This window comes from Diabrotica virgifera, chromosome 5, assembly GCF_917563875.1.
Source record: "Diabrotica virgifera virgifera chromosome 5, PGI_DIABVI_V3a".
NCBI classification, from domain to species: domain Eukaryota; kingdom Metazoa; phylum Arthropoda; class Insecta; order Coleoptera; family Chrysomelidae; genus Diabrotica; species Diabrotica virgifera.
Window position 1 is genome coordinate 149832008 of NC_065447.1, and position 26852 is coordinate 149858859.

Below are 26852 nucleotides of genomic sequence, written 5' to 3' on the forward strand. Positions count from 1 at the left end.
TAATATTTAATTACCAATATTTCCTTTATTTTCGTTAGCCTTCTAATCAAACTGCCAATTTCGTGTTAATCAATATGTTATTCAATAATTATTTATTTTAAGATGAGACTTATAACAAGTATTAGGCCTGGATCCGCGTACCCAAAAAAGGTGATTAATAGCAAGCTGAAAATTTGTTAATAGCTTAACGGTGTCTAGTCGGACAAACTTTGATGTTTTAATTGTGGAACAGTTTAAAAATTTGGAACGTCAGATTACGAACACGCCCCATGTATTTTGTCGGACAGAACTTCCAATTGATTTGTTACCGTTTCATTAAACTCTCATGCAAAACTCAGACTGCTATTTATCACCAATATAATTCCTGTCATTTGACATGTTCTTCGTGTTCCACTCATTAAAATGCCCAGTTGGTGATAAACACCAGTCTGATTTTTGCATGAGAGTTTAATGAAATGTTAACAAATCAATTGGAAGTTCTGTCCGACAAAATACATGGAACGTTTTCGTAGTCTGACGTTCCAAATTTTAAACCTATTCCACAATTACAACTTCCCCTGTTCCAGTGTTTCCCTACATCAAAGTTTGTCCGACTAGACACCGTTCAGCAATTAACAAATTTTCAGCTTGCTATTAATCAACTTTTTTGGTACGCGGGATCCAGGTCTATATTTTTATAAAGACTTCATCTGTTTTATAACCAGACAACTCTAAAGGTCAGTAGAGGCTTCTCTTTAAAAGATGAGTACAGTGCAACCCCGATAGGTCGCCCTCCGATAACCCGGAAGTCCGGCTACCCCGGACCGATTTTCATCTGACAAATCAAACATTTTTTCAGTTTGACTGAGTTTTTACCAACAAATGAACAATACTGTAGTAAACAAATTACGTAATTTAGATGCATTTAGATGTACTATGCATTTCATGTTTTTGCAATTATAATGGAGTTTATCTCGAAGTATAGTGTATTTCATTAATTCTTACCACATTCTCCGGCTAACTCGGATTTTCGATAACAAGAATCGGCCGCGGTCCCAATTAATCCGACTAATCGAGGTTCCACTGTACTAATATATTTGATTGCATTTGTATTTTTATTTGCTGTTATATTTTGGGCCAACAGGGCTGTATCTATTTTATGACAATGAAAGCTTTTGTTGATTTTTTTGTGTGATTGTAGTTGTAATGACGCGTTTTTGATTAGTCCTAACTTTTTATTTTGAAATCGCTGCTATAGTCGGTCCACACTTTGGGTTTCTGTACTGTTCTGTACTGAAAACCATTATGTTATAAACATTTTACGGGTTATTATATTAATTATTACATCCATGTCCCTATTTAAGGTGAATTTTTGATATTTCTTTTTGAAAGTTAAGTTTTGAAATAGAACTATAAACATCTTGGAATCATGTTTCTGATGGATTCTTGGTATCCATTTTTTCGGATCTTACATCGTGAGATTCAAATACATTACGATGGCTTAGTATGAAAACCTCGTATCTCATACAGGAGAGACTTTAAACTGAATTTATATTTATAACGATTTAAATGTGCTTAGAATAAAAAGTACATAAAGATAGATTTTTGTTTTTAGGTTAAAGTATGCAGAAATTCAATTTAAAGTCTCCTGTAAAATTGTCTGCAAAATTGGATACGAGGTTTTCATACTAAGCATTCGATTAGTTAAAATAAAGTAGGAACCGTGTCTATACTAACATCACAATAAAGATGCACTAGATATAAATAAACAGAGAAGCACTCCCGAATCATGATTTACAATGTATAAACTTTGTAAATCATGATTTGGGATTTACAATGTATATACATTGTATATACATTGTAAATCATGATTTGGGAGTGCTCCTGGTTACATTCAAGTGTCTTGGTTTGTTTATTTCTAGTTCATATTTATTCTGAATTTAGTATAGAATGGTTGAAAGATGGGCGGCTTGCGGCTCTGTGTTACTCCTCCATATATCCCTAGAGACCAAAGGACGATAAAGAAAATATTTAAAATATCTTACTGTTTCAACTACAATGTATCCTTCATCTTTTTGTTTAAAGTGTTTGTCACTTAAATTATTAAGAGTTTGTCTATTTAATTATTAAGAGTTTGTCTAAGTAGAATTTAATTCGGAAGGAAGAGGCCGTAATATTGGGTCTACCCCAAAATCCCGACAGCCAAAATCCCGACAGCCACAATCCCGACGGCCAAAATCCCGACACGCCAGATTCCCGACCGGCCAAAATCCCGACAGGCCAGAATCCCGACAGGTTTGATAAGTTTCTTTTTAACATATAATTACATCTATTTCTTGTTTTTTGTTTATGGCCATCTGTTTTTATTTTGTGTTACTAAACAAAAGTATTTACCATTTAATATGAACTAATTTTCTAAATAAAATTTCTAACATGGGTATATGAATTAAATTATTTTTTTGCCAATATACAGGGTGTCCAGAAACTCTACCGACAAACGAAGACAGGAGATTCCTCAGCTAATTTTAAGACATTTTAACCCAATTCACTTAGTCCGAAAATGCTTCCTAACGGAGCTAGAGCTCTTTGAAGATGGCGCCATGTAATTAGTTTTCTTAAATACCTCTAGAACGCTTCTATTTAGAAACATGAAAATTTGTATACGTATTTATTTTCCAGAAATGGATCGATTCCATCTACTGCAAATTTCTAGTACCGGTCATAGGCGTTCGTTTTGGGTAGGGCAAGGGTTATTTTATCGCATAACTTTTTTGTCTTCAACTTTTAAGCATTTTTGATACTAGATTATTAAATTGTGAGGTATTCTAGTACTAAAAGGTACTCTTACTTTAAGTCGGTAGGACACACCGTTTTCCAAAAAAATCGATTTAAAAGTTTTAAGTTTTGGGAATTTGAAAAAAAAAATGAAAAAATTTAAAAAAACGATGTATTTTACCAACCTAAAGCTAGAGTAACTTTTCTTACTCGAATATCTCATAATTGAATAGTCTAGTGTCAAAAATATTTAAAAATTAAAGACAATAAAGTTATGCTATAAAATAACTGTTGACCTACCCAAAACGGACGCCTATGACCGGTACTAGAATTTCGCCATTAATGAAATCGATTAATCTCTGGAATATAGATAAATGTACCAGTTTTCATTTTTCTAAATAGTTTTTTTTAACTTTTTTTTTTTAAATTTAAAGAACGAAAAATTTTCAAATCGATTTTTCTAGAAAACGGTGTATCCTATCGACTTAAAGTAAGACTCCATTTTAGTACTAGAATACCTCACAATTTAATAATTCAGAGTCAAAAATGCTTAAAATTTAAAGACAAAAAAGTTAGGCGATAAAATGACCGTTGCCCTACCCAAAACGGACGCCTATGACCGGTACTAGAAATTCGCAATAGATAGAATCGATTCATCTATGGAAAGTAAATACGCATACCAATTTTCATTTTTCTAAATAGAAGCGTTCTGGAGGTATTTAAGAAAAACTAATTACATGACGCCATCTTCAAAGACCTCTAGCTCCCTTAGGAAGCATTTTCGGACTAGGTGAATTGGGTTAAAATGTCTTAAAATTATCTGAGGAATCTCATGTCTTCGTTTGTCGGTAGAGTTTCTGGACACCCTGTATAGTCCAATAATATATTTATAATCAAATCCTGAATTCAAGTTTACTTTCATATAATAGATATTTATCATGTCACTTACAACCTTCCATTTCAGTAAGTATAGCTTTTATATTATAAAATGAAGTATTTCAATAATTTTTTCTACAATAACCGTGTTAAAAATGCAATTTTTAGCACTCCATACGAGCGTTAAAAATGCTACTTTAAGGCACTAGTGCTTTAAATATTTATTTTTCTACAACCACTATTCAAAGTGCACTTTTCTGCACGGTTTTATGTTAGCAAACTTGATATTTTCTCACAGTATAAGATATTTGACATTAGTGTGCAGAAAAGTGACGTTTCTGTGCCGCAAAGTGACGTTTCTGTGCCGCAAAGTTCTTTTCTGCACAGCTGACTACCTCATTCTGAGTAACGTTATATTCTGTTTACATCCGTGGACTACCGCATTCTGAGTAACGTTATATTCTGTTTACATCTGTGGTTAAACTTTAGACAAATATATAACCTATAAGACAATTATTATATTTAACTATAGCATAGAAACTAAATTATGGATGTTACAACTGTTTTATTTTACAATTTTATTCTTATTAAACATTTTATAATTATCAAATAACCAATAAGGATTTAGCAACCTGTGCAAGAGACGTCGAATGAAGTAGGTTTTGTGTAAATCCGTGACTGCATAAAAATATAATGTCAATAATGTGTAATAATTGTTTAAATTTAAACAAATTAAGGCAGTGCATTAATTTTTTAACTGATTTCTGTGCAATTTATTTAGGTATAAGGAATTTAAATTGATTAGTAGGTATTAATTAAATACAGTTTAAAATTTATCACATAGGTACCTATTATAATTAATCGTCGTTTGGAAATTGTGATTTTTATTTTTAGGAAAAACTGTGCTTGTAGAAAAAGTATAGTGTGAAACACGTGCAGAAAGGTAATTTCTCACTCGTTTGAATTGCGGCACTCGCTTGCGCTCGTACCGCAACTTTTCAAACTCGTGAGAAATTAGTACCTTTCTGCACTTGTTGCACAATATACTATTTCCTAACAAGTGCAGAAAGTCATTCTTTTTCGCACGGGACTGCAGTTTGCCGAATGACGCGAAGCGGGAGTTCGGCAAGCAGTCGAGTGCGGAAAAGAGACTTTCTGCAAGAGTTAGGAACAATATTTTTTCTAAGAGTCTTTAAAAAATTACCAAATCTTAATCAATTAATTTAATTAATATGAAAATACATACACAAATTAATTCTTTGACAAGGTTGTCAAAACCAAACTTTCAATATAATTAGTTGGCATGACGAAGATCTTGGTTTCCATGACGATGATTCAAAACGACTGTTATTGTCTACCGATTTGACTTTCGAATATTATGTCAAAATAATTTTATTTCATCGAATTGTCGCGTTAATTTCATTAAAACAGGAACACAATAAGATATATTTGAAATACATTAGTAAATAATATCTAAATATTAGTTTATTGCATGTATTATAATTACTTTAAGGCCATATTAACATATCTAAATTAACACACGTGCGGAAAAGTAAAAACCGCGTGCGGAAAAGTAACACGCGTGCGGAAAAGTAACACGCGTGCGGAAAAGTAACACGCGTGCGGAAAAGTGAAATTTTCTAAACTAAAATGCGTGCGCGAAAGTAGACATTTTTGTACGCTCGTAGAAAAAATTTTTTAAGGCACTACAGTTCGTATTGACCGTATAGACAATTTTGATGTAATGTCAAAAAAATATAAAAATGGAATGTCAGTCAAGTTCAAGTAAAAGTTTTTATAGATATTGTCCTGTAATTACGTTTGTAGAAAAAATATTGTATGATATGCGTGTTAAAAAGTACATTTTTAAGGCACTCATGTGAATTGCAGAGCTCGCTATCGCTCATTCTGCAAACTTTCACATGCGTGCCTTAAACGTGTACTTTTAACACTTATAATATAAATAACTATTTTCTTTTAAAATACATAATAATTAGTACCCGTACTTATTAGTAAGTAATAATTTTTCAATTTCAATACTCTATAATGATTTGGTATTGCATTTGAAAAGGAAACAATAAATATTCAAAATGTAGTGGTCGGAATTTTTACTTATGCGAGGATTGTTGCATGTCGGGATTTTGGCCTGTCGGGATTCTGGCGTGTCGGGATTCTGGCATGTCGGTGTTTTGGCCGTCGGGATTTTGGCTGTCGGGATTTTGGCTATCGGGATTTTGGGCGCCACCGCGTAATATTGTGTAATGTTTAACTTTTTTTTCATTTTATCTGTAACATAATATACACTATTGTTTAAGGCATGAAAATTCAGTCCGAAACTCATGACTCCGTAGAAGATGCACGAGCAGCGCTTCAACTATTTAAAAAGTACAAACAGTTAGATGAACAAAAACGGGTGGGAGAAGCGTTAGCCGAATTATATGAAACAGGTAAAGTACTTAACTGGAAGGTGCCGGAAGATTAAATACTTATACAAATTTATATGCAACAATACAAAATAAATTAATTAAAAAAAAAAACGAAAAAGTTTAGAAATAGTAAAATGATATTAATTTTAAATACGTAACAAAAAGTCGAGAGTATACAATTACTCTCTTAGTATGAGATTAGTTAAGAACAAAAGAGAAAATAAAAAGAAATATAGTTTTTGTAGCATAGTCGTGGATTCTCTTGAGTTTCTTTTATTTCGAAAATAAATAATTATGTTGTTTACATATGGGAACGTTCAATAATTATACATTTTTTTTTTCAAAATATTTGGTGACCCCACCTCCCTGTAACAATCAAGTAACCTTACCTATTTGACCCATCTACACCCTTATCGTAACTTTTTTGCATCATTAAAAAAATGTATTAAAAAAGTGTAAAAACAACGAACAGTAATATTTGCTTATATCTCGTAAGAGGGCATGTTATTGTTTGAGCCCAGCGAGGGACCGACCGATGCCTGCTGGGGTTGTGTATCGACTCGTTGTTGATCGACTTAACTTAAAACACATGTCTGTGGTTTTAAGTTAAAACTAATTTATTGACATAAAGAGGCTGGCCCTTAAGTAGCGTCTTCGAATGCATTTAAAAAGTGATTTATTGACATAAGGTCTGATAAGGTAACTATTTAATGGGGGATTTGTTTCCCAGAAAAAAACATTAATTTTATACAGTATGGTTTTGTATTTTAGGAGCGAAACACATGTGAATTTTAAATGACCCATATTATTTTTGTTTAGAAAAGAAAGTTAATATTTAAAATTACCAATTAAAAAAATAATAAATGAAACTTGTCGCTATAACACCCCTGTTCCAGAATATAAGACGATAGATAATACATAATATATACATATAATGAAAATTGAAAATAACAGCAAAAACACAACGCAATGTCTATACGAGGAAAAAATATCACTGAATTCACTGAAAAATGTTTTAACCGACACTTGCTTGGTATCTTCCAGTGAATCTTGTTTTTCTCTTCGGTCTGCTGTTCTCATTGTCTGGGTTCGTTTTGCTGGACACTGTCTTTTTTCCTGCCTCGTAATGGATATTTTCGTGAAGCTCTTACGCCGGTTTCAATCTGTCTATGGAAATTGTTATTTCTTTTCCATTTACACGGACGACAAAAGTCTTGTCTCCTCGCTTAATAACTGGAAAAGGACCGTGATATGGGTTTTCTAAGCTGCTTTTGATTGTATCACGGCGGACGAAAACGTGAGAGGTGGTTTTCATGTCTTTAAATGAGAAAGAAAATCAGCTCCGATAATAGGCTTTAAAATTTCCGCCACTACGAATCGCCACGTAAAATCACGCCGTAGTCCGATATTTAATGTCAAGTTCACATAACCGTATGTCGCGATTTTAGTGTCATTGGCCGCGTATAGTTCGTATGTAGTCTTTTCGCGTGCACCCCGTACATATTTTCGCGGGAAAGCGCAGATATCGGCACCGGTGTCGATTAAAAATTGTTTTTTAGTCGCATAGTCTGTTACGAAAAGGCGGCGAGACTTTGGGCATGGATCGGATGCCGCACTTACCGACTGCCCGCGATGTTTTCCTGGTGCTTGCACGGAGGTATACACTTTTGAGCCCGGTACCAAAACGGTAGTGATATACCAACAAATGTCACTATTACGTTCCCTACTGTAGCTTCTGTCTCTAGGATATGGTCTGCCTCTTGAGTTGCTGCGGTTGCGACGGTATGTGTTTGTTTGTGCTTGAGCATTTGCTAGCTAGCTGAATTTTCATTTCAGCTAATTTGGCTGTCAATTTCCCGATGGTACTTTCTAGCGCGTTAGAAGTTTCTGAAATTGGGGTTCTAGGAGCTATAGCTTCAGAGATTGTGTCAGCTAGCTCGGCAACTGCGTCCAAACTAGCGGTTGCTTGAGTAGCTAAAATAGCCTGTGTAGACGATGGCAGTCTACCTAACCACAGAGACCTTACAATATTGTCTGGTACTGTTGTGCCTGCTAAAGACTGTAAATGTCGTAAGAATTCAGAAGGTCTTCGATCGCCCAATTCTTCATGCTCAAGTAGTCTTTTAATTTTTTGTTGTTGGGATGCACTAAGTCTCTTAATTAACTCTGACTTTAATTTTACATACCTCTCTGTAGCTGGTGGTGACACAATGATGTCCCTAACTTCTGATATGTAAGCTGTTTCGAGATTAGCAACTATGTAGTTGAATTTTGTTGCGCCACTTGTTATGTTTGCCAGCGTAAATTGGTTTTCCACTTGCAGGAACCAAATTTCGGGATCGTTGGGCCAAAACGGTGGGATTTTAACTGAAATCCGATCAACTCCAGAAGCACTGATATCCTGAAGCACTGGTACCGTCCGTCATTTTCGATGTTCACTGTATTTAAAACCGACAAGAGTATATTATTAAAACTATTTTTTTTAAGAAAAATTCGCGTCGTTTTACTTATTCGCGGGGTCACCAATCCTCCGTGGGTGGTTAACGGAAACACAATTAACTTAAATTAAAATAAGTATAAAAACAACGAACAGTAATATTTATTTATTTTTGGTTAAAAGGGCGTGCTTATATCTCGTAAGAGGGAATGTTATTGTTTGAGCCCAGCGAGGGTTGTATGACCGACCGATGCCTGCTGGGGTTGTGTATCGACTCGTTGTTGTGGATCGACTGAACTGAAAACACATGTCTGTGGTTTTAAGTTAAAGACTAATTTATTGAAATAAAGTGGCTGGCCCTTAAGAAGCGTCTTCGAATGCATTTAAAAAGTGATTTATTGACATAAGGTATAATATGGTAACTATTTAATGGGGAATTTGTTTCCCAGAAAAAAAAACATTAATTTTATACAATCTGGTTTTGTATTTTAGGAGCGACACACATGTGAATTTTAAATGACCCATATTATTTTCGTTTAGAAAAGAAAGTTAATATTTAAAATTAGCAATTAAAAAAAAAAGTGAAGCGTGTCGCTATACAAAAAAGAAAAATGTAGTTTCACCTAAAGCTTTAATTTACAATTTTCTGTGTATTTACATTTTTACAGTTTTTAAAAGTAGTCTGTCACTTGTTTCTGCTTATTTTAGTGAAAAACGTTTTTATTTATTCTACATTGCACTTTCCGCAGCATCAGTTTTTCAGGGAGTAGCGCGTCGTTCTGCTCCTCTAGATATTCTAGAAGTTCATTCACGTGGCACGTGACACAAAGCTGCTTCGTGAGTCACTCGTTCACATTAGGTTTGTTCCAACACGACTGAGAACCGTCCATGTAACGATCATCGTCCTGCGCAGTACCATGGAACGTATTATATCGTTCCCATGGAACCCATGGAACGTTAATTATATAGTAACGTGATCGTTACATGACGGTTCTCAGTCGTGTTGGAACAAACCTTATGACTTCACAATAATTGTTGAAGACTTTGCAGACTACCACGCAGATGCGATTTCGTAAATAGAGTCGAGAATAATGAATGACTTCCAAAATTCTTATGTCATTTTTTTCTTCAATTTTTGAGCGAGGTAACTTTGTTCTATAGTTAGACGCCATAGACAGTCGTGTTTGGGGCCAAATATTTTTCCGTCAGCAGACTTAATTATATGCGTTTCAGGACATGAGGGGGCGTTGCCAATCAAAAACACACCATCCATCCTTTTCTATGGTTGGAGTAATCAATAGGTAGTTTTTCTGCTTTAGTACCCTTAAAAGATCCACGTTTTCTGCAGGACAGAATCGTGATCCGTTCTTTGCTGGATTTATCATCCCCCCCTTTACCTTTCAAAAGTTGGCATCCGTGTGGGAAGGCATTTCCGCATTTGTCTGCGTTATAAATTTTTGTTTGTAGTTTAGATTATTTGAGGAAAGGAACTCTTCGATCTCACTTTTAAATTCCACAGCTCCCTGTTGGTCACCACTGAGCTTCTCTCCATGAAGCTTTATCTCATTTATCCCATAGCGTTGCTTAAAACGAATTAACCACCCAGATGTTTCATCAAAATCTCCTACGCCCGTCTTTTACAGCAATTATTGGACCTGATATGGATGCACCCATGTTATAGGATTTATAATACATAGTAAAGATAATACATAGAACTAGTTTATAAAATAAGTTTTCATTAATATTAAAAATAGCTTCTATAGAGTCCGCTTAAAATCCGCCCGCGGATAATTCTCCCGCGGATAATCCGCTTGCGGATAAACGGGAGTTGACTGTATAACGATAATATAAATCCATTTACCATCGATTTTTACACCATAAGTAATGTTGGCTTTTTGTGGCAGATGTCAAAAAGTTTCTCAATTAAAATATTTACTATGAAAATGGAAAGTCCAATAATATTTACTATCCTAATGGCCGGTTTCACCAACGACAAATAGTAGTTTATACTATGAATAAAGTTATTCGACCAATAAAGTGCCATTTCTCCATTTTACTAACGTCAAATAAGACTTATTTTATTTATTTATCAAATAAATATTTACTTTTCGAATAAATTGGCAAGTTAATCTCGCTGTAAATATCTATAAGAAAGTAAATTCGTCAGTTTAATTTTAAATTATCAAAGTTATGTTGAAACCAAATAAAAATATTAACGTCTAATATGTACATTTTATTCGACAAATAACTATTCATTGATTTATTTGTTGTTGGTGAAACCGGACCTTAGATCTATTTATTTATCTATTTTAGAAAAGTAAAATTTGATGACTTAATTACTTGAAGTGGGATACATTAAACTAAATTAAAAAATAGTGATAAATTGTATGTCTTCATTCGTTATATTTATGTCTTTTATGTTTCTACGTTTTATTTCTTGAATAATTAATAATACACAGCAGATTGTACTTTTTTCACGTTTTTAGAATATAATGCTTTATACATAATGACTTTGTATTTGTTTTGTTAATGTTGGATTTGATGTAGGTATACGGATATCTCTTTCATTATAATTTGTATTTTGTGTTCTTAAAATATGTATTCTATAATAAATCTTATGATGGTAATACTGATATTTTGTAACCAAAAAAGGTCTGTTAGTTAAGTGTCAAACATGTTAATAAAGAATTAGATAAAATACGTTATTAAAGCTTAGTTTCAAAGAAAGATAAATGTAAAATATACGTTTCTGTGAGATAGAGTGAAATAAAGGAAAACCAGGAGAGTCATACACTATGCTATTGTGAAAGTTGAAAAAATAGTACAAAATTATTAAAGATATAAAAAATCTTTAGACGTTTTGTTGAAATTTAATTGCTTTTTTTACTGTTTCCGGTAAGAGCAAAATTGTCAATATATATGTGTATCAAATTTTTTACCATGAAAATGTATTTTGCTTTTGTATACGAAGGTTGCTATTTTGAGACAGAGAAGTAAGAACCTACGTTCAACATTACAAATGTATTTATTGTATAAAATAAAGCCATTTTTTACTGCCCTTAAATCAATTTTCGAATTAATCTTTTCACGATCAAGAACTCCAAGACTGACGTTTTAAATACATAAATCCTAGCCTATTGTAACCATGTTGGTCTATGATCTTATCAACTTCATAGGTCCTAAACTTGGGTATTATACATTTTTATTATGTTGTACAAATCGACGATTAACATACAGTAACCGCCACCCTACTAGATACATAGGAACATTGAGCTATTACAGTCCTGGACCCTTCACTAGTTTTAATGTTTATTTTTATATCTAGTGACGTTTAGAACGTCAGAAAATGTATAGAAACTGAATTAGCAATGTTAAGTCACAATGAATATGTTGATATGAATAATGAATATGTTGATAGTTTGGCTAAAAAAGCTATTGAGTATGGTACTTCAAATAATCGTAAGTCTTGCATATCTGATTTAGTTAACACTATTAAGCATCGAGTTAAAAATCAGTGGAGTCAATCATGGCGAGATCTTTGTAAACAATCCAAATCTCAGTATTCACTGATTCAACCTTCTGTTCCCAATATATATTGGTTTAAAAATTATGTAGTACCTCGAAGATATATAACAACATTAATCAGAATGAAGTTTGGACATGCATGTTTCCCTCTACATCTAGCAAGAATTAAAGTTTTTGATTCAAATATTTGTACTGAATGTCAGAAAGTGGGTGATTTGAATCACACTTTCTTTGAGTGCACAAAATACATTCCACACAGCTATAATTTAATCGAAGATTTAATAAAATGTAATGTTTTTCCACCTTTCAATATATCCTATCTATTGTCTCTGAACAGCAAAAATATATATGATTGTTTGATGAAATTTATCTGTGATAGTTTCACAAATTAACCTTTAAATTTATTAATCCTGATAATTTGATATATTATGTACATATGGAAAAAGAAGAAGAAGAAGATGTATAATGGAAAATTGTGGTGAGCAACTTGGATAGTCCATAGCGGCCACCTGCAGCTTTTGAACTGAGTAGATAGCTGTGGAAGAGTTTGCTATGGACCTCTAAGGACCTCATTGCCTGCTTTATGTATGAATAGAAAACAAAAAAGTTGTGACTGGCTAATTGACACCCAAGTCTATGCCATAAAAAAAGTCACAATGACGACCTCTCGCGGATTTCGGCGGAACTAAAATTGAGGCCTCTTCTCTTTTTATTGCCCTGCTAATGGGGGTTTTTAATGTCAAATCGTTGTTAAAATCGTTGTCAGTATTTTCAAAAATCAATAAAGTGAAAATTTTAGTAGTCCCATCGATTAATCTACCAGCATCAGTAGAATCAAAAAGAACGTGTTCGCCCTAAATTTACTCCAAATATTCTGCAACACAACATACAAATAAGAACACTTTTGATAAAAGGTTTGTAAGCTTTTAATGATATCTTTTTTATTAAGATTTATTAATTATATTGATTTTCGAAAATACTGACAACGATTTTAACAACGATTTGACATTAAAAACCCCCATTGTAGCAGGGCAATAAAAAGAAAAAAGGCCTCAATTTTAGTTCCGCCGATATCCACCAGAGTTCGTCATTATGACTTAACATCGCCAATATTAACATATAAAGTTGACAAATAATAGATCAGCTGTATTTGATGTTTATAGTTGTCATTTTGTTAAAGTTTTAAAAGTATTAAAGTATTTCAAAAATAAATAACCATTTTCAATTTCGTTGCAAAACGAAAATAAGCACCTCTACCGGTTTCGAAACTTATTAGTCTCTCATCAGGAGGCACATATGCTGCTCTCTCTGATCCAACCAAAACAAACCCCGGCGTGCAGTCACGGGTTGCAACGAACGAATTGGCTTAGATGCTCTAGCGGCAACTGCTAGCAAAAGACTAAGTTTTCAATCTAATGGCATATAAAACAACATGTTACTCTACATCCCACCAAACTGAAAACAATGGGAAACTTCTCTGGTTACACCTCCGAGGCTTCTACAATTTGCAAGCTATAACGGATGCTGAGACTAAGGAAGATGAGGGAATTTTACAATTTATAATTCACGTCCCATCTGCTCAGCGCGGTAAAGTTCCAACGAGAATGGTTCCCTTCGTACTCCAATCAGAGTAAACATGTAAATTGTAATGTAATTGTTAATGGGTATTCATTTTTGATTTACATGCTTACTCTGATTGGAGTACGAAGGGAACCATTCTCGTTGGAACTTTACCGCGCTAAGCAGATGGGACGTGAATTATAAATTGTAAAATTCCCTCATCTTCCTTAGTCTCAGCATCCGTATGGCTTGCAAATTGTAGAAGCCTCGGAGGTGTAACCAGAGAAGGTTCCCATTGTTTTCAGTTGGGTGGGATGTAGAGTAACATTATGTTGTTTTATATGCCATTGGATTGAAAACTTAGTCTTTTATGAAAGTATTCTTGGTGTTTGAATAATGTTATTTGAAGTAACAATACTATTAATTAATCTATTTTTGTATCGAAAAACAATTATTTTGAATAGTTTCTTGACAGTAACATGACAGGGATGAAAGTCACATCTGAGAACGGACCGGATTATCATATATCTAGTAGCGTGGCGCTTACTGTATACCATTTGAAAATATGTTTTTTGCTTTTTAACCACTATTTCATTTCCCCTGTTCAATATGCGGACGTAGAAGATTTTTGAGACTGTACATTCTGGTACGGTGCGTTATCAGTAGCAACTACGTAGTGATAAATGAAGTCTAAAGGTCTGAAGCCATTTCTTGTAGTTTAATAGGGGGTCCGATAAGTAATTAGCCTACAACAGAAAAACAAACATTTTGGGAAAAGTGGTGATTTATGTAGACATAGTCTCCTTTTAGTTCGACCCAGCGATGCTCCGACTTCTTTTACCCGTCTGAAAAGTAGTTTTTCTTGAGGTATGCAAAGTATACTTCCGTGGCGACGCCGACGATGAACTTCTCATTCGACTTAAATTTCTGCGGGGAAAGTGACAAAAGTTCAAGTTTAGAAAGTCATAGAAAAAGAAGTCGTACAGGGCCAAATCTAAAGATTACGGTGCAGGACAGCAGTTCATAGCCCGATTTGACCAATTTGGTCATGCCGACGGCGGAGGTGTGAGCCGGTGCGTTGTCATGGTGAAAGAGCATTTTTTTCTTCGCCAAGCGTGGCTGTTTTCCACATTGTATAAAATTAATAATTCCACATTGTAAAACCATGTGACCGTTTTGTCCTTTTCAGAAAGTCGATATAAATCACTCGTTGTGAATCCCAGAAAACGGTGGTCATCACCTTTCCGGCCGACATGACAGTGTTCGCTTTCTTCGGAGCACGGAAACATCTCACTTCTGCCGGCAGGTGTAGGCCAGGGCTCGCCGAACGCACACTCACGTATTGACGATGACTCCGGACATTCACGTAGGACATGCTCGACAGTTTCGTCGCCTCGTTCACACTTCCTGCATAGAGGTGTATCTACTAGCTCCAGTGTGTGGAGGTGTTTGCTTATTTGACAGTGGCCAGTTAAAGAACCAACTGTAAAGCGAAGTTTTTTCCTACACATTCTCAAGTACTTTTCTGATGCTGACTTCCTAAGTTTCCTTAGTGTTACCTTGGCAAGTCTATATCTTGGCCATTCTTCCTATTTCTTCAGGGTTTGCGTGTGGGAGTGATATTTGTCAATTTCCGCGGTTGTTGTAGTTGACCAGCCAAAAAGATCACCAGGCCCTTAAAGTCTTACGCTTGGCTTACGAGCTAGCTGGTCAGCAATGCGGTTGCCTTTATTTCCATTGTGTCATTTAATCCACATGATGATGTTGTTACCATTCGAAGTTTGGGCTAGTGACTCATGACACTCCATTACTAACCCTGATGTGATACGGGGTTTGTTCAGGGTTAGTATCGCCTGTCTGCTGTCTGTGCAGATTATGATGGTTATACCTTTTCGGGTGATCTCTTTTGGCGGCTATGTAGATACCAGCCAGTTCAGTCTGGACTACGCTGGTATTTTTGCCCATACCCCATTTTATACACGGTTCAGTGATCTGGAGTATATCCCGCATCCTGTGATTCTTCCTTCTGGAGTATATCCCGAATCCTTCAATACGTATTGGCCACGTTTGACTCCCTATGTTGTCTTGTGTCGATTATGTAGGGTTTGTCGAAAGACAAACATAGGTTTAATTGAATCGCAGCTTGCATGCAGCAGGGGTAGCGCATCCAGTTCTCCCGACCGGAAACGACATCTCAATTAATTGTCCCATTCCTATATCAAGGTTTGCACCTGATTAGCACAATCGCATCATTGTCACCAGCACCACCTCTTTGATATATATGTCTAGAGTGTGATGCCAATGAGCAACTCCATTGTAGCAGTTAGTGTTGTTTTCATGGCACCTGTTATATTTAGGCAAGCCATCCGCTGAATATGGTTTAGTTTATTGATCGCTGTTGCTTGTAGCACTTTTGGTACCCAAATAATAACTGCTCCAAGCGATCATCCTGGGCGAAAGGCCTTAGGTGAGTCCGACCGTTCGCGACACTGTTCATAGGCAATAAATGCTCTTTTAGCTCTACTATCTAAGTGAAAGTTTCATGTTAACAACCTGTCAAGTGTAATACCAAGGTATTTCACCTCTTCAGAGAAGTTTAGACTACAGTTTAGAATCCTTGGGTGTATTAAGCCCGTGGATTTATAGAGAGTGAGTGTTCCTTACACCATGTTTCTCTTAGTCTGGGAGCAACTTGTAATCTCTCACATAATGTGTTCTCAAACTTACCGCTTTGCAAGACAGCTATGTCGTCTGCATAGGCTATTGTGTAGAAACTGTTCCTGCTGAGTTGGTCAACCAGGGTGTCTAAAGCTATGTTCGAGACGAGTGGTAATAGCACCTCCTCCCTGTGGACAACCCCTCGTAACCATGCCATCAACCAAAACGTCTTCCCCATTTATGCTTATTGCTCTAATGGCGAATTAAATTCTCTCTCTTCTTAAAAGATATACTTTATGCAAATATTTTTGTCGACCAAATGTTCACACAATACTAAACGTATCAATACAACTAATACTGTGTCTTAAATGCCTTAATCTCACGCTCTCATATATGGCGATCCTACAGCTCACGTGCTGTGTCGATTTTTCTTGCCACATCAAATGAATTTAAAATATTCACGATTCAGTTTCATCTTTTGGTCAAACTGAATTTTTCAAGTCACTGGTAACTATGCAAATGTATCAGAAGACATAATATATTCAAAGTTATGAAAAAGTGCTATAAAATCCATTAACACCGCGTGATCAACTTTATCTACCTTTAAAATAGCGGTAGAGAAGAGACCGAGACGTTTGATTGCTTTTATAGAATCTGTTCACGTGAAATTGTTTAGGCGCGCTTTTTTGGCTGTGAATATATTACAAGTACCTGATAGCATTAATACGTTCAAATTTACGTGGTGATGTTGGCACCTTTAACGTTTCTGGATCGGTGTTGTCGTATCTCAAAACTTAAGTAGCAGCCTTCGTACTGAGTATTCTACTGAGTGTAATGTATGATAACAATCATTAATGCTATTCAATCCTTTTGGATTGTAGCCCATTGTTAGTGTGTGTATATAGTTTGATATATATTTCCTGTCCTGTTAATTTGTGTTTTGATAGTCAGGTGTGGCATAAAATTACATTTTTTACAACTGTGGTATTACCTCCTGAATGTATTCAAAATGAGTACAGTAGAGCGTCGATAGTCCGAACTAATTGGTACAGGGGTAGTTCAGATTATCAAATTGTTCGGATTATCGAACATATGTTCAAAATACATACAAAGCTCATAAACATCGTACATATGTACATACGTTTTAGTTACAAGGAATAAAACACCTGCATGATAAACAAATATATTGTATGTATTTCTGCATAAACAAAACAAAAATCCGCGGTCATATTTTGCCCATATTGTCGTCATATTAAATCCAAAAATTCGGTCCGCGATCATTTTTTTTTTAATTTTATAATTTTTTTTGCGTACGGATTAGCGAACGTTTGGTTTACCAGAGTTCGGATTATCGACGCTCTACTGTAATTGAGAAATCTGAATTGTTTTAACAATAAACATTCTTATTAAGAATAGATAACTCTAGACCTACCTATTGCCTTCTCTGAATTAGCCAATAGCCATAATATTAGGCCCATTAATATCAGCCAAATCATTAATATTGTTATTAACGATCTTATATTAGATCAAAATCAAATTAAAAAAAAAAAACAAAATTTTGTGTGTCTATTCGTCCGCAGATTAAAGTAACGAAAACTGAATAGGTACGGAAAAACAAATGCCTGATTGCTATTCACCCTTTAAAGTAATATGACAAAAAATTTCTTTAAAGCAAAAAGTTTTTACTTTCTGTTACGAGAAAACTATAAAAAAACCTAGTGACAATACATACCGGCAATGAAAATTATCAAGTAGTCTTTAAGTTATTATTATAGTTATATCATTTTTTGTAAAGTGTGTGATCGAGGTACAAGCCATAGTACCGAGGTTTTAACAACGACGGTTTTACTAGCGGCTCGTTGGTGCTGAGCCACCAGTGAACCTGATCGTTGAGAAATTCGGTCTCCTTAATAATACATACCATAATTTTGGTAGATACAAATATTCAATTCCGGAGCCGGTTTTCATGCCGTAAGCTTATTACGTTCTTTCCTGTAGGAAACTCACAATGACTAAATTCTCTTGACTAAATTTTCTTGACATCGGCTATAGTTGCGTTCAGTTAATATTTTTTACGATCTACAAGAGTTACAGTTATAATATATACATATGCGGTAAGTCGAACTTTTATGTTTTTGTCCTCTGGCGATGTAGATTTCCATAAAAAATGACAGTCTCGTAAGCCATATAAAAATTCCAATACAAGATTGCGACTGAGACTTCGCATATCCATTATTAAAAATTGGCGCGCACGTCATTCCACTGCAGTGCTCGCACGGGTCGGTCGCCAGCCGTGATCGACGCGCGGTATTGAAGGACGAGCCGAGTAAAACATAAAACAAACTGACGAGCCGCGGTTGCAATGATACATTGGCAAGCTTTACCGACCAGCCACAAAACCCCCGGTTTTACTCGCCTGTCGCCGTGACAAACACATATACAAAAAAAAAACAGTTGAGTCCAGGAATCTTTACCCGTGCGTCATCATTTAAAGCACACGAAATAAGTCGATGATAAGTCGGAAATTGAAATTTACTACACGCAATAGCAAGTGACAGTAACTGACTTGCTGTTGGGTTTAGTAAATTTCAAATTCCGACTTATCATCGACTTATTTCGTATGCTTTAAATGATGACGCACGGGTAAAGATTCCCGGACTCAACTGTATTTACATTCTTACATTAATACAATTACATTGTATTTACATTCTTTTCGCTTTACAGCATTATACCTATTTTGTTTCATAAGGACGAAAAACCAAGAATACAATTTTCTCATTACTTTTATTACCGTATATTTTTGTAGTTTGTTTGCCTGTGACTGTCAATAACACAAATGCAATTATTTTGTTGTACGTAATATTTTTTCGTATACAATGCTTTATTTAAGTAATTCAAATAATTACTTATATATTTTGATATTTGTCTATCTTAATTATATTTATCTATTTTATATACAAAGTTATATTTATATTGAATTGGTACCTGTTACTAAAATAACTGTACTTTATTTTTTATTTTCATTACTTTAAAAATGAATTAAATAGACCAGGGCATTTAGCACTAAAAACACCGTAATAAATCGATTTTTAAATAGAGCACTTAGAGACTTACAACTTTTTGCATTGTATTCTGGATGATGTCAGGAAAAAAGTCTACAATAGAAAAATAGGTGGGACTGCATAATTGCATTTTAAAGTGCATAAAATGCATCAAAAAGTGCATAAACATGTAAAAATAAGCATATTAAGGGCTAGATTTTGTTAATGGAGGGTTTTGGGGTCGATGAACACGACTACTCCATCAGAACCGACCATCCGGAGCATGGCGCCCAGGCTCACTGCTAAGGCACGTCATCTGGAGGTTCGAGGGTTATCGGCACTAAATTGATGCAAGCAGATTACTTGGAGATTTTTGGAGTCGGTGAACACGAAAATAAGAAGATGGGATGCAATAAAACACCTAAAAAATAATAAATATCCAGGAAGTGATGGTATACCCGCGAAACTTATTAAATATGGAGATGCGACTCTGGCTAATTAAATATATAAAATAATACTGAGAGCCTGGAATGAGGAACAAATCTCGGAAGAGTGGTGTATTGGAATCGTTTGCCCACTACACAAAAAGGGTGATCAATTGGAATGTAGAAACTATAGGGGAATAACCCTCCTTAATACAGCCTACAAAATATTTTCGAGTATCTTATATTATAGTCGCCTAAGTGCACATTCAGACGAGCTTCTTGGCGGATATCAAAGTGGTTTTAGGCCTGGTCGATCAACAACAGACCAGATCTTTGTGTAAATACTGGAAAAACTAATGAATTCAATATCGACACACCATCTTTTCGTAGATTTTAAATCGGCCTATGATAGTGTTCTAAGAAATAAATTGTATGAAGCCATGGATGAATTCCACATCTCTGATAAACTAATACGATTGGTTAAGGCTACAATGCATAAAGTTGTTTGCAAAGTCGAAATACAGGAACAATCACAGGCGTTTGAAACGCATGTTGGGCTGCGACAGGGAGATGCGCTGGCGTGTCTCCTCTTCAACATAGCTCTGGAAAAGGCGGTCAGAGATGCATGAATAGACAACAGAGGAAATATTTTTAATAAATCATCCCAAATTTTGGCATATGCAGATGACGTGGACCTAGTTGCCCGCACAACACGCAAGCTAGAAGAAATGTATAACACCTTCTCAAATGCCTCAAAAAATATGGGCCTGCAAGTAAACGAGGAGAAAACTAAGATGAAAACTATCAATACCCAACAATAGAGACGGAAACATCGGTCACCAATTCACGGTTGATAACTCTACCTTTGAAGTGGTGAACAAATACACGTACTTAGGCTCCCTGATCACCAAGGAGAACGTCATGACGGAAGAAATCAAGCGAAGGATAATCCTAGCAAACAAATGCTATTTTGGACTGAGTAGACATATGAGAAGCAGAAACAAAAGCCAAAAAACAAAAATAACCATATACAAACCCCTTATACATACAACCAGTGTTGACATATGGATCAGAGGCATGGACCATCTCCAAGGCAGATGAAACCCTTCTGCGTATATTTGAGCAAAGGATCCTGAGAGGAATATTCGCTGGTATCTGTGAAAATGGTGTTTGGAGGAGGAGGTACAAGGTACAACTAAGAGGTATACCACATATACATATAAACAAAAATTTGGTGCTAAAGACGTAGTATCTCTTATAAGAATAGGAAGACTAAGATGGGTAAGACTAAGACTAAGATAACTCTTATAAGACGTCTAGCAAGATCACAGCAGAACAACCCTCCTAGAAGAATCCTTATGTCACAACCTGTGGGAAGTAGAAATGGGGATAGGCCAAAACTCAGATGGAAGGATGGTGTAGATCAAGCTGGGAGAAAAATAGGCGCACCAAACTGGCAAAGGTTGGCAGTGGATAGGACTGACTGGCGTAACAGTTTTGGGAAGGCAGAGTCTCTTTCATAGGGCTGTAGCACCATTGATGATGATGATGAACACGAATACGCCATCAGAACCGACCCTCGGAGCACCTGGTGCCCAGTGCCACTGTCGAGGCACGTCATCTTCTAAAGTTTCGAGGGGTTTCGGCATTAAATTGATGGAATCAAATTACTCAGTGGGTTTTTGGGGTCGCTGAATACGATTACGCCATCAGAACCGACTCACGGAGCACCTGGTGCCCACTGTCACTGCTAAGCACGTCATTTTCTAGAGTTTCGAAGATTTTAGTCACTGAATGCATGCAAATAGATTACTAGGCGGTTTTTGGGGTCGCTGATTATGAATACGCCATCAGAACTTACTCCCGGACTACCTAGTGCGCAAGGTCACTTCTTAGGCATGTTATCTTCTGGAGTTTGGAGGGGTTTCGGGCACCAGGTGCTCCTAGAATCCTTTCTGATGGCATGTTATTACTCATAAACTCCAAAAAAACCCCGAGTAATCTATTTGCATAAATTTAGTGCCGAAAAGCCTCGATACTCCAGATGACGTGCCTTAGCAGTGAACCTGGGCACCAGGTGCTCCGGTGCGGTGGTCGGTTCTGATGACGTATTCGTCTTCAGACCCCAAAAACCTCCGAGTTTACAAAATCTGGCCCTTAAGGTTGATCTGCATAATTAACTATTTAGATGGGAAATAAGCCACAATTAAATTGAAAAAAATAATTTTATTAACGTTTCGACGCCCAAATCGGGTGTCGTTGTCAAAATACAAAATACTACCCAATTAAACAAAAATGTTGTTGCTTAGTAAAAAATTCTTCTAATAATTGACTAATTTATATCGGCAATTTAGACATATATTATACATTTTAAAGTAGAAGACTTTAAAATGATATTGCCAATATTTATGAGTTGATTTTATATATATTTAATATCCCTCCAAAAAAAAACTACACATTCAAAAATTTGAAAAAAAAAATGAGGAGGTATATGATTACTAGAATAATTTTGACAAATTTTGAACAAACTTTATATTTTCATTTTTGAAAAAATCAAAAAAACTATTTTTTTCCAAGTATAAAACGGGAAAAGCAAACATACAATTTTGTTAATTTTCTTACAGCATAAAGGTATACTCCTAAGAAATACTTATGAATTTTAATACATACGTTCATATTACCGGTAGCTTTATTATAAGCCGTAACATATTATTTTTTCCTATTGTGGAAAAACTGTACATTTAAAATTTTTCAAAAAATTCATAAGTATTTCTTAGGAGTATATCTTCATGCTGTACGAAAATTAACAAAATTGTATGTTTGGTTTTCCCGCTTTATACTTGGAAAAAAGTAGTTTTTTCCAAGTATTTTTTCTAATTTTTGGATTGTGTACTTTTTTGGGGAGGGGGGGTGCAGATCTACCTTAATATACTTATTTTGACTTTGCATTTTATGCACTTTAAAATGCAACTATGCATTTTCACCCATGTTTCTAATACTTTTTAGTTGGTTTAGTTTTAGTACATTCTAGGTGCTGTATTTAAAAATAGATATATTTAAATACCCTGGTCTAAAAAAACATGATTTAGAATACTCAGTATTAAAGTCCCGATTTTTTTTGCCTTCAAGTTTTCATAACAATACTATGATACTAGTCATTTTATATTTGTATATTTTTATATTTATATGTATTTATATTTTTATGTATATTTAACAAAATGTAATATGTAAATTGTACAAACTGTGAAATATTTTTTCATGTAAAACTTTGATATTTTATGTTCGTTGGTTCTCATTACTTGTGCATTTATAACCAGATAATAGCCATTCCATTGTTATTTATACCTCAGATTGTCTTGAATCAAAGTTATTAAATTATTTTTTCTATGATCAAGTTCTTAATAAAATTTTTCTAAAACAATAACTTATTTATTTTCTGCTTTTTTCCTGTACGTGTAGGAGGATGCGTGGTAATACTGCCCTTTGCTTTTGAGTGTGTGTTGATATAATCATGCTGAGTGTGATATTCAAGAAAAATTTTTCATACTGTAAAAGTTATTTAACATCCATTTTATGTAGCAATGTAACAGCAATCTATTAATAATATAGGTATGCAAAGTCCGTAGACAGTGTGCTATTTTTTAGAAACAAATTAGCGCTCCGAAACCGTGTTAATTTTCAAATTGTTGCTCTATAACTCTGAAGATTTTAACTTTACACGAAAAACACCAAAATGAAAATTCACCGTAATTTTATTATGCATAGAGATATTTTTTCCCGATTAAAGTAACGTTTACACGTATCCAGTAACTGGCGCCAGTCTCACTGGAATGCGAGTGCTTGACTAAGACAGCGCTGGATAGGTTCGTTTACACGTATCCAGTAACTGGCGCCAATCTCACTGGCACTCTTATTAAAAATCCTAATACGGCCACTGAAACCACAGGTACGACAGCGCCAGCGACTGGAACGCTGTGTTTACACGTGTCTACAACCACTGGCATGGGATTAGAGAGGACGCGGACGAGTGCCACTGGCACGAAAAATAGACCAGCCTTCTATTCGAGACAGCGCTGGACTGGAACAAAAAAACGTTTACATGATGCCAGTACTGTCGTTCCAGTGCGACTGGCGCCAGTTACTGGATACATGTAAACGCGCCTTTACTTCTACGAAAATTTTCTTCGGAAAATCCGGGTTTTCTCAACACATGTTTTTTTTTCAACTAAAATTTTAGGTAAGCAATTATTTATCAAGAATTAAATAATTTGGTAACAAAAGCTTTTTTGGTTAGATTATATTTCCAAGAGCCGGTGAAAATTTTGTGATACACCAGAATAGCTATGATTTTTGTATAAAATGACACTATACCTATCTAACGTAGTTTACAGAATTGAAATTGGACTATTTAAGCGACATCAGAAATGTTTTAAAGTTATAAAAATATGTGGGTTTAATTTGTTATAAATAAATTCATTTATTATAACAAAACTAAAGCATGTTTTTCATTTGGTAGTACGTTAGGTGGCTCTACTCGAGTTACTTAAAAATGAAGGAAATTGCTTCATGGCAAGCCGAGAAAATAACATTTTTTACCGTATACCTACCGATTTTGAACTTAGAGATTCTATTTTCTTCAACCCAGTTTGTGATTGGGATTTTGGTATTTTTCACGCTTAATTCCAATCGTATTTATTATTATAATATATTTATGTTTACTCAGCTTACTCAGAATACTAAACTGAAGATTTACAAAGCAGCAATTAGACCAGTAATCACATATATGGTGCTGAGGTAATGTGTCTGACCCAGAAAGAGGAAGAAAGATTGAGGATCCTAGAGACGAAAATAATTTGGAGGATAGCAGGCCCACTAGATTTAGGTAATAATGAATTTAGAAAACTCACGAACCACGAAGTAAGAGGACTTCTGAAAGGAGAAGACATCATCAGATTTATCAAGGTACAGAGACTCAGATGGATGGGACATATAGAAAGGAGAAATCTAGAAGCCGTCATCAAGAAAATTTCCAAATGGAGACCTGTATTAAGCAGACCACGAGGAAGACCCAAAACTAGATGGGAGAACCAGATAGTCGAGGACCTTAAGAAGATGGGAGTCAGAGAATGGGCAACCATAAGCAAAAACAGGAACGAATGGAGAAAAATTGTAGAAGATGCCAAGTCACACAACCAATTGTAAAACGAAAATGTTAATGCGGATTGATTCACCATGACCAACGAATCGGAAGAGCCCAAAGAGGGCGGCAATCACTCCGCTAGGAGTGTGGATGCCATGATGATGATGATTTATGTTATGAGTCTTTTGAAGATATGAAAATTTATATGCAGAAAGAGGACCGAAATAAAAAGGCAACGGTTCGAAAATGACCATCCTATGGTTTATAACTTGTCGCAAATGGCGGTCAACTTTCACCGGTTGTATCTCAGGAGCCACTCATCGCAATTAGACTTTTTTCTTTTAAAAGAAGCGTCCGGCCTCCCAATACCGTTTTCTTAAGTTAATTTAAGCTAATAGTTGCCGAGGTTTTCTATTTGTTTATGAGCCAAAAAATTGTTTATAAATTTAAAACATCGCCGAGACCGCTCAAATAGTCCAATTTCAATTCTGTAAAGTACGTTAGATACGTATAGTGCCTTTTAATACGAAAATCATATTTAATCTGGTGCTTCCTAATTATTATGGTTATTATTGCAACCGTAAATTTTTAATTAACAATTTAATTTCTTTACTATTTGTTTAATTTCCACTGGCTTCTGGAAATACAATCTATACTAAAAATCTGTTATGCCATTAAGTTATTTAATTATTGATAAATAATTACTTACCTAAAATTTTAGTTAAACATAAAAGATTTTGTTGGCAACACCCGGATTTTCCGAGGACAATTTTCGTTGAAGCAACTCTGGAAAAAAATATCTATGCAGAATTAAATTACGGAGAATTTTTATTTTGTTATTTTTGGTGTATAATTAAAACCTTCGGAGATGCAGAACAATAATTGAAAAAAAAACACGATTTCGGAGTCTGCTAATTTGTTTATAAAAAATAGCACACTGTTAATTTGCGGACTTTGCTTATTATTAATACATACATACAATCATAAGATTCGATTCTAGCAGTAAATAACTTTTTCTTGTTTTTTTCTGTAATTTGCCCAGAATACTTCTTCAAAACAACTGCCGCTTACCATTATTACAGATTAGAAAAATCAGATGACTTTAAATCTTGGAGCCCCAACTAGTAAGAGTAGCGTTGTAGGATGCGCTGAAAAAAAAGAGTACACATTACGTATGTCAAAGAGACTAACTGGAAACGACAATGGGCTAAAGAAATAGTGAAAAATACAGTTATTATGGTACTTATGAAAAAGCAAAGCCAGAAATGAGGTTGCTATAACTGCTAATATCAATCCGCCGTAGCCAATTCCAAGCTCGGTTGAGAATAGAGGAAGGTGCATAGTAAGTATGTAGATGGATTTTGGATAGAGCTTTTTAAATGCATTCATATTTTTTCGAATCATGAGAAAACTAATAAGTATTTTTGAAGAATTTAAACGCAGAATGAAAGATTACAGTATATCAGAGGGCCGAAAGTCCCTGAAAACTTCTATAATGTTTATCTTAATGAGTTACAGGGGTGAAAAAGAAGAGAAAAGTGAGTGTGATTTTTAATTTCAAATATCTCATTAAAAAGAAACTTTTTGTTTATTCCAAGGGAATTTCTACTCAGTAATAATTTAGGTACCTAATTTTTCATTCCGCGCTTAAATTTTTCAATAATATTTATTAGTTTCATCATCATTCTCTTTGCCTTATCCATATGCGGGGTCGGCCTCTCTAATTGCATTTCTCCACACAATTCTATCTTGGGTCATATCAATGTTAATCCCCTTTACCAACATGTCCTGCCTTATCGTCTCCCCCAGGTCTTCTTTGGTCTTCCTCTCCTACTCCTTCCAGGAATCTGCACTTCAGCTATTCTTCGTATTGGGTGATTAACGTCTCGACGTTGAACATGACCAAACCATCTTAACCTATGCTCTCTCATTTTGGCATCAATTGGTGCCACACCTAGACTTCCCTAATATACTCATTTCTAATTTTATCCTTCTTTGTCACTCCACTCA

General features: G+C 35.0%; 3 protein-coding genes across 4 annotated transcripts in view; 2 read left to right on the plus strand and 1 right to left on the minus strand.

Moving 5' to 3' along the window:
- Positions 1-23126, plus strand: part of LOC114332067 (PAN2-PAN3 deadenylation complex catalytic subunit PAN2) — a 186631-nt gene extending 163505 nt beyond the window's left edge. For both annotated transcript variants that reach the window (XM_050650441.1, XM_050650442.1), the window contains one exon: positions 5946-23126. In XM_050650441.1, coding sequence (XP_050506398.1) covers positions 5946-6112 — 167 coding nt within the window. In that variant the 3' untranslated portion in view covers positions 6113-23126. The remainder of the gene's footprint in view (positions 1-5945) is intronic.
- On the minus strand, positions 7798-15588 carry LOC114332064 (uncharacterized). The gene is made up of 2 exons (XM_028281775.1): positions 15390-15588; positions 7798-8423 (listed from the first exon to the last, which is right to left on the minus strand). Exons 1-2 carry the CDS (start codon positions 15586-15588, stop codon positions 7798-7800), a joined length of 825 nt encoding a protein of 274 aa, XP_028137576.1.
- LOC126885493 (general transcription factor II-I repeat domain-containing protein 2-like) overlaps positions 20980-26852 on the plus strand; it is an 8150-nt gene continuing 2277 nt past the window's right edge. The window contains exon 1 of the mRNA XM_050652071.1: positions 20980-20983. Coding sequence (XP_050508028.1) covers positions 20980-20983 — 4 coding nt within the window. The remainder of the gene's footprint in view (positions 20984-26852) is intronic.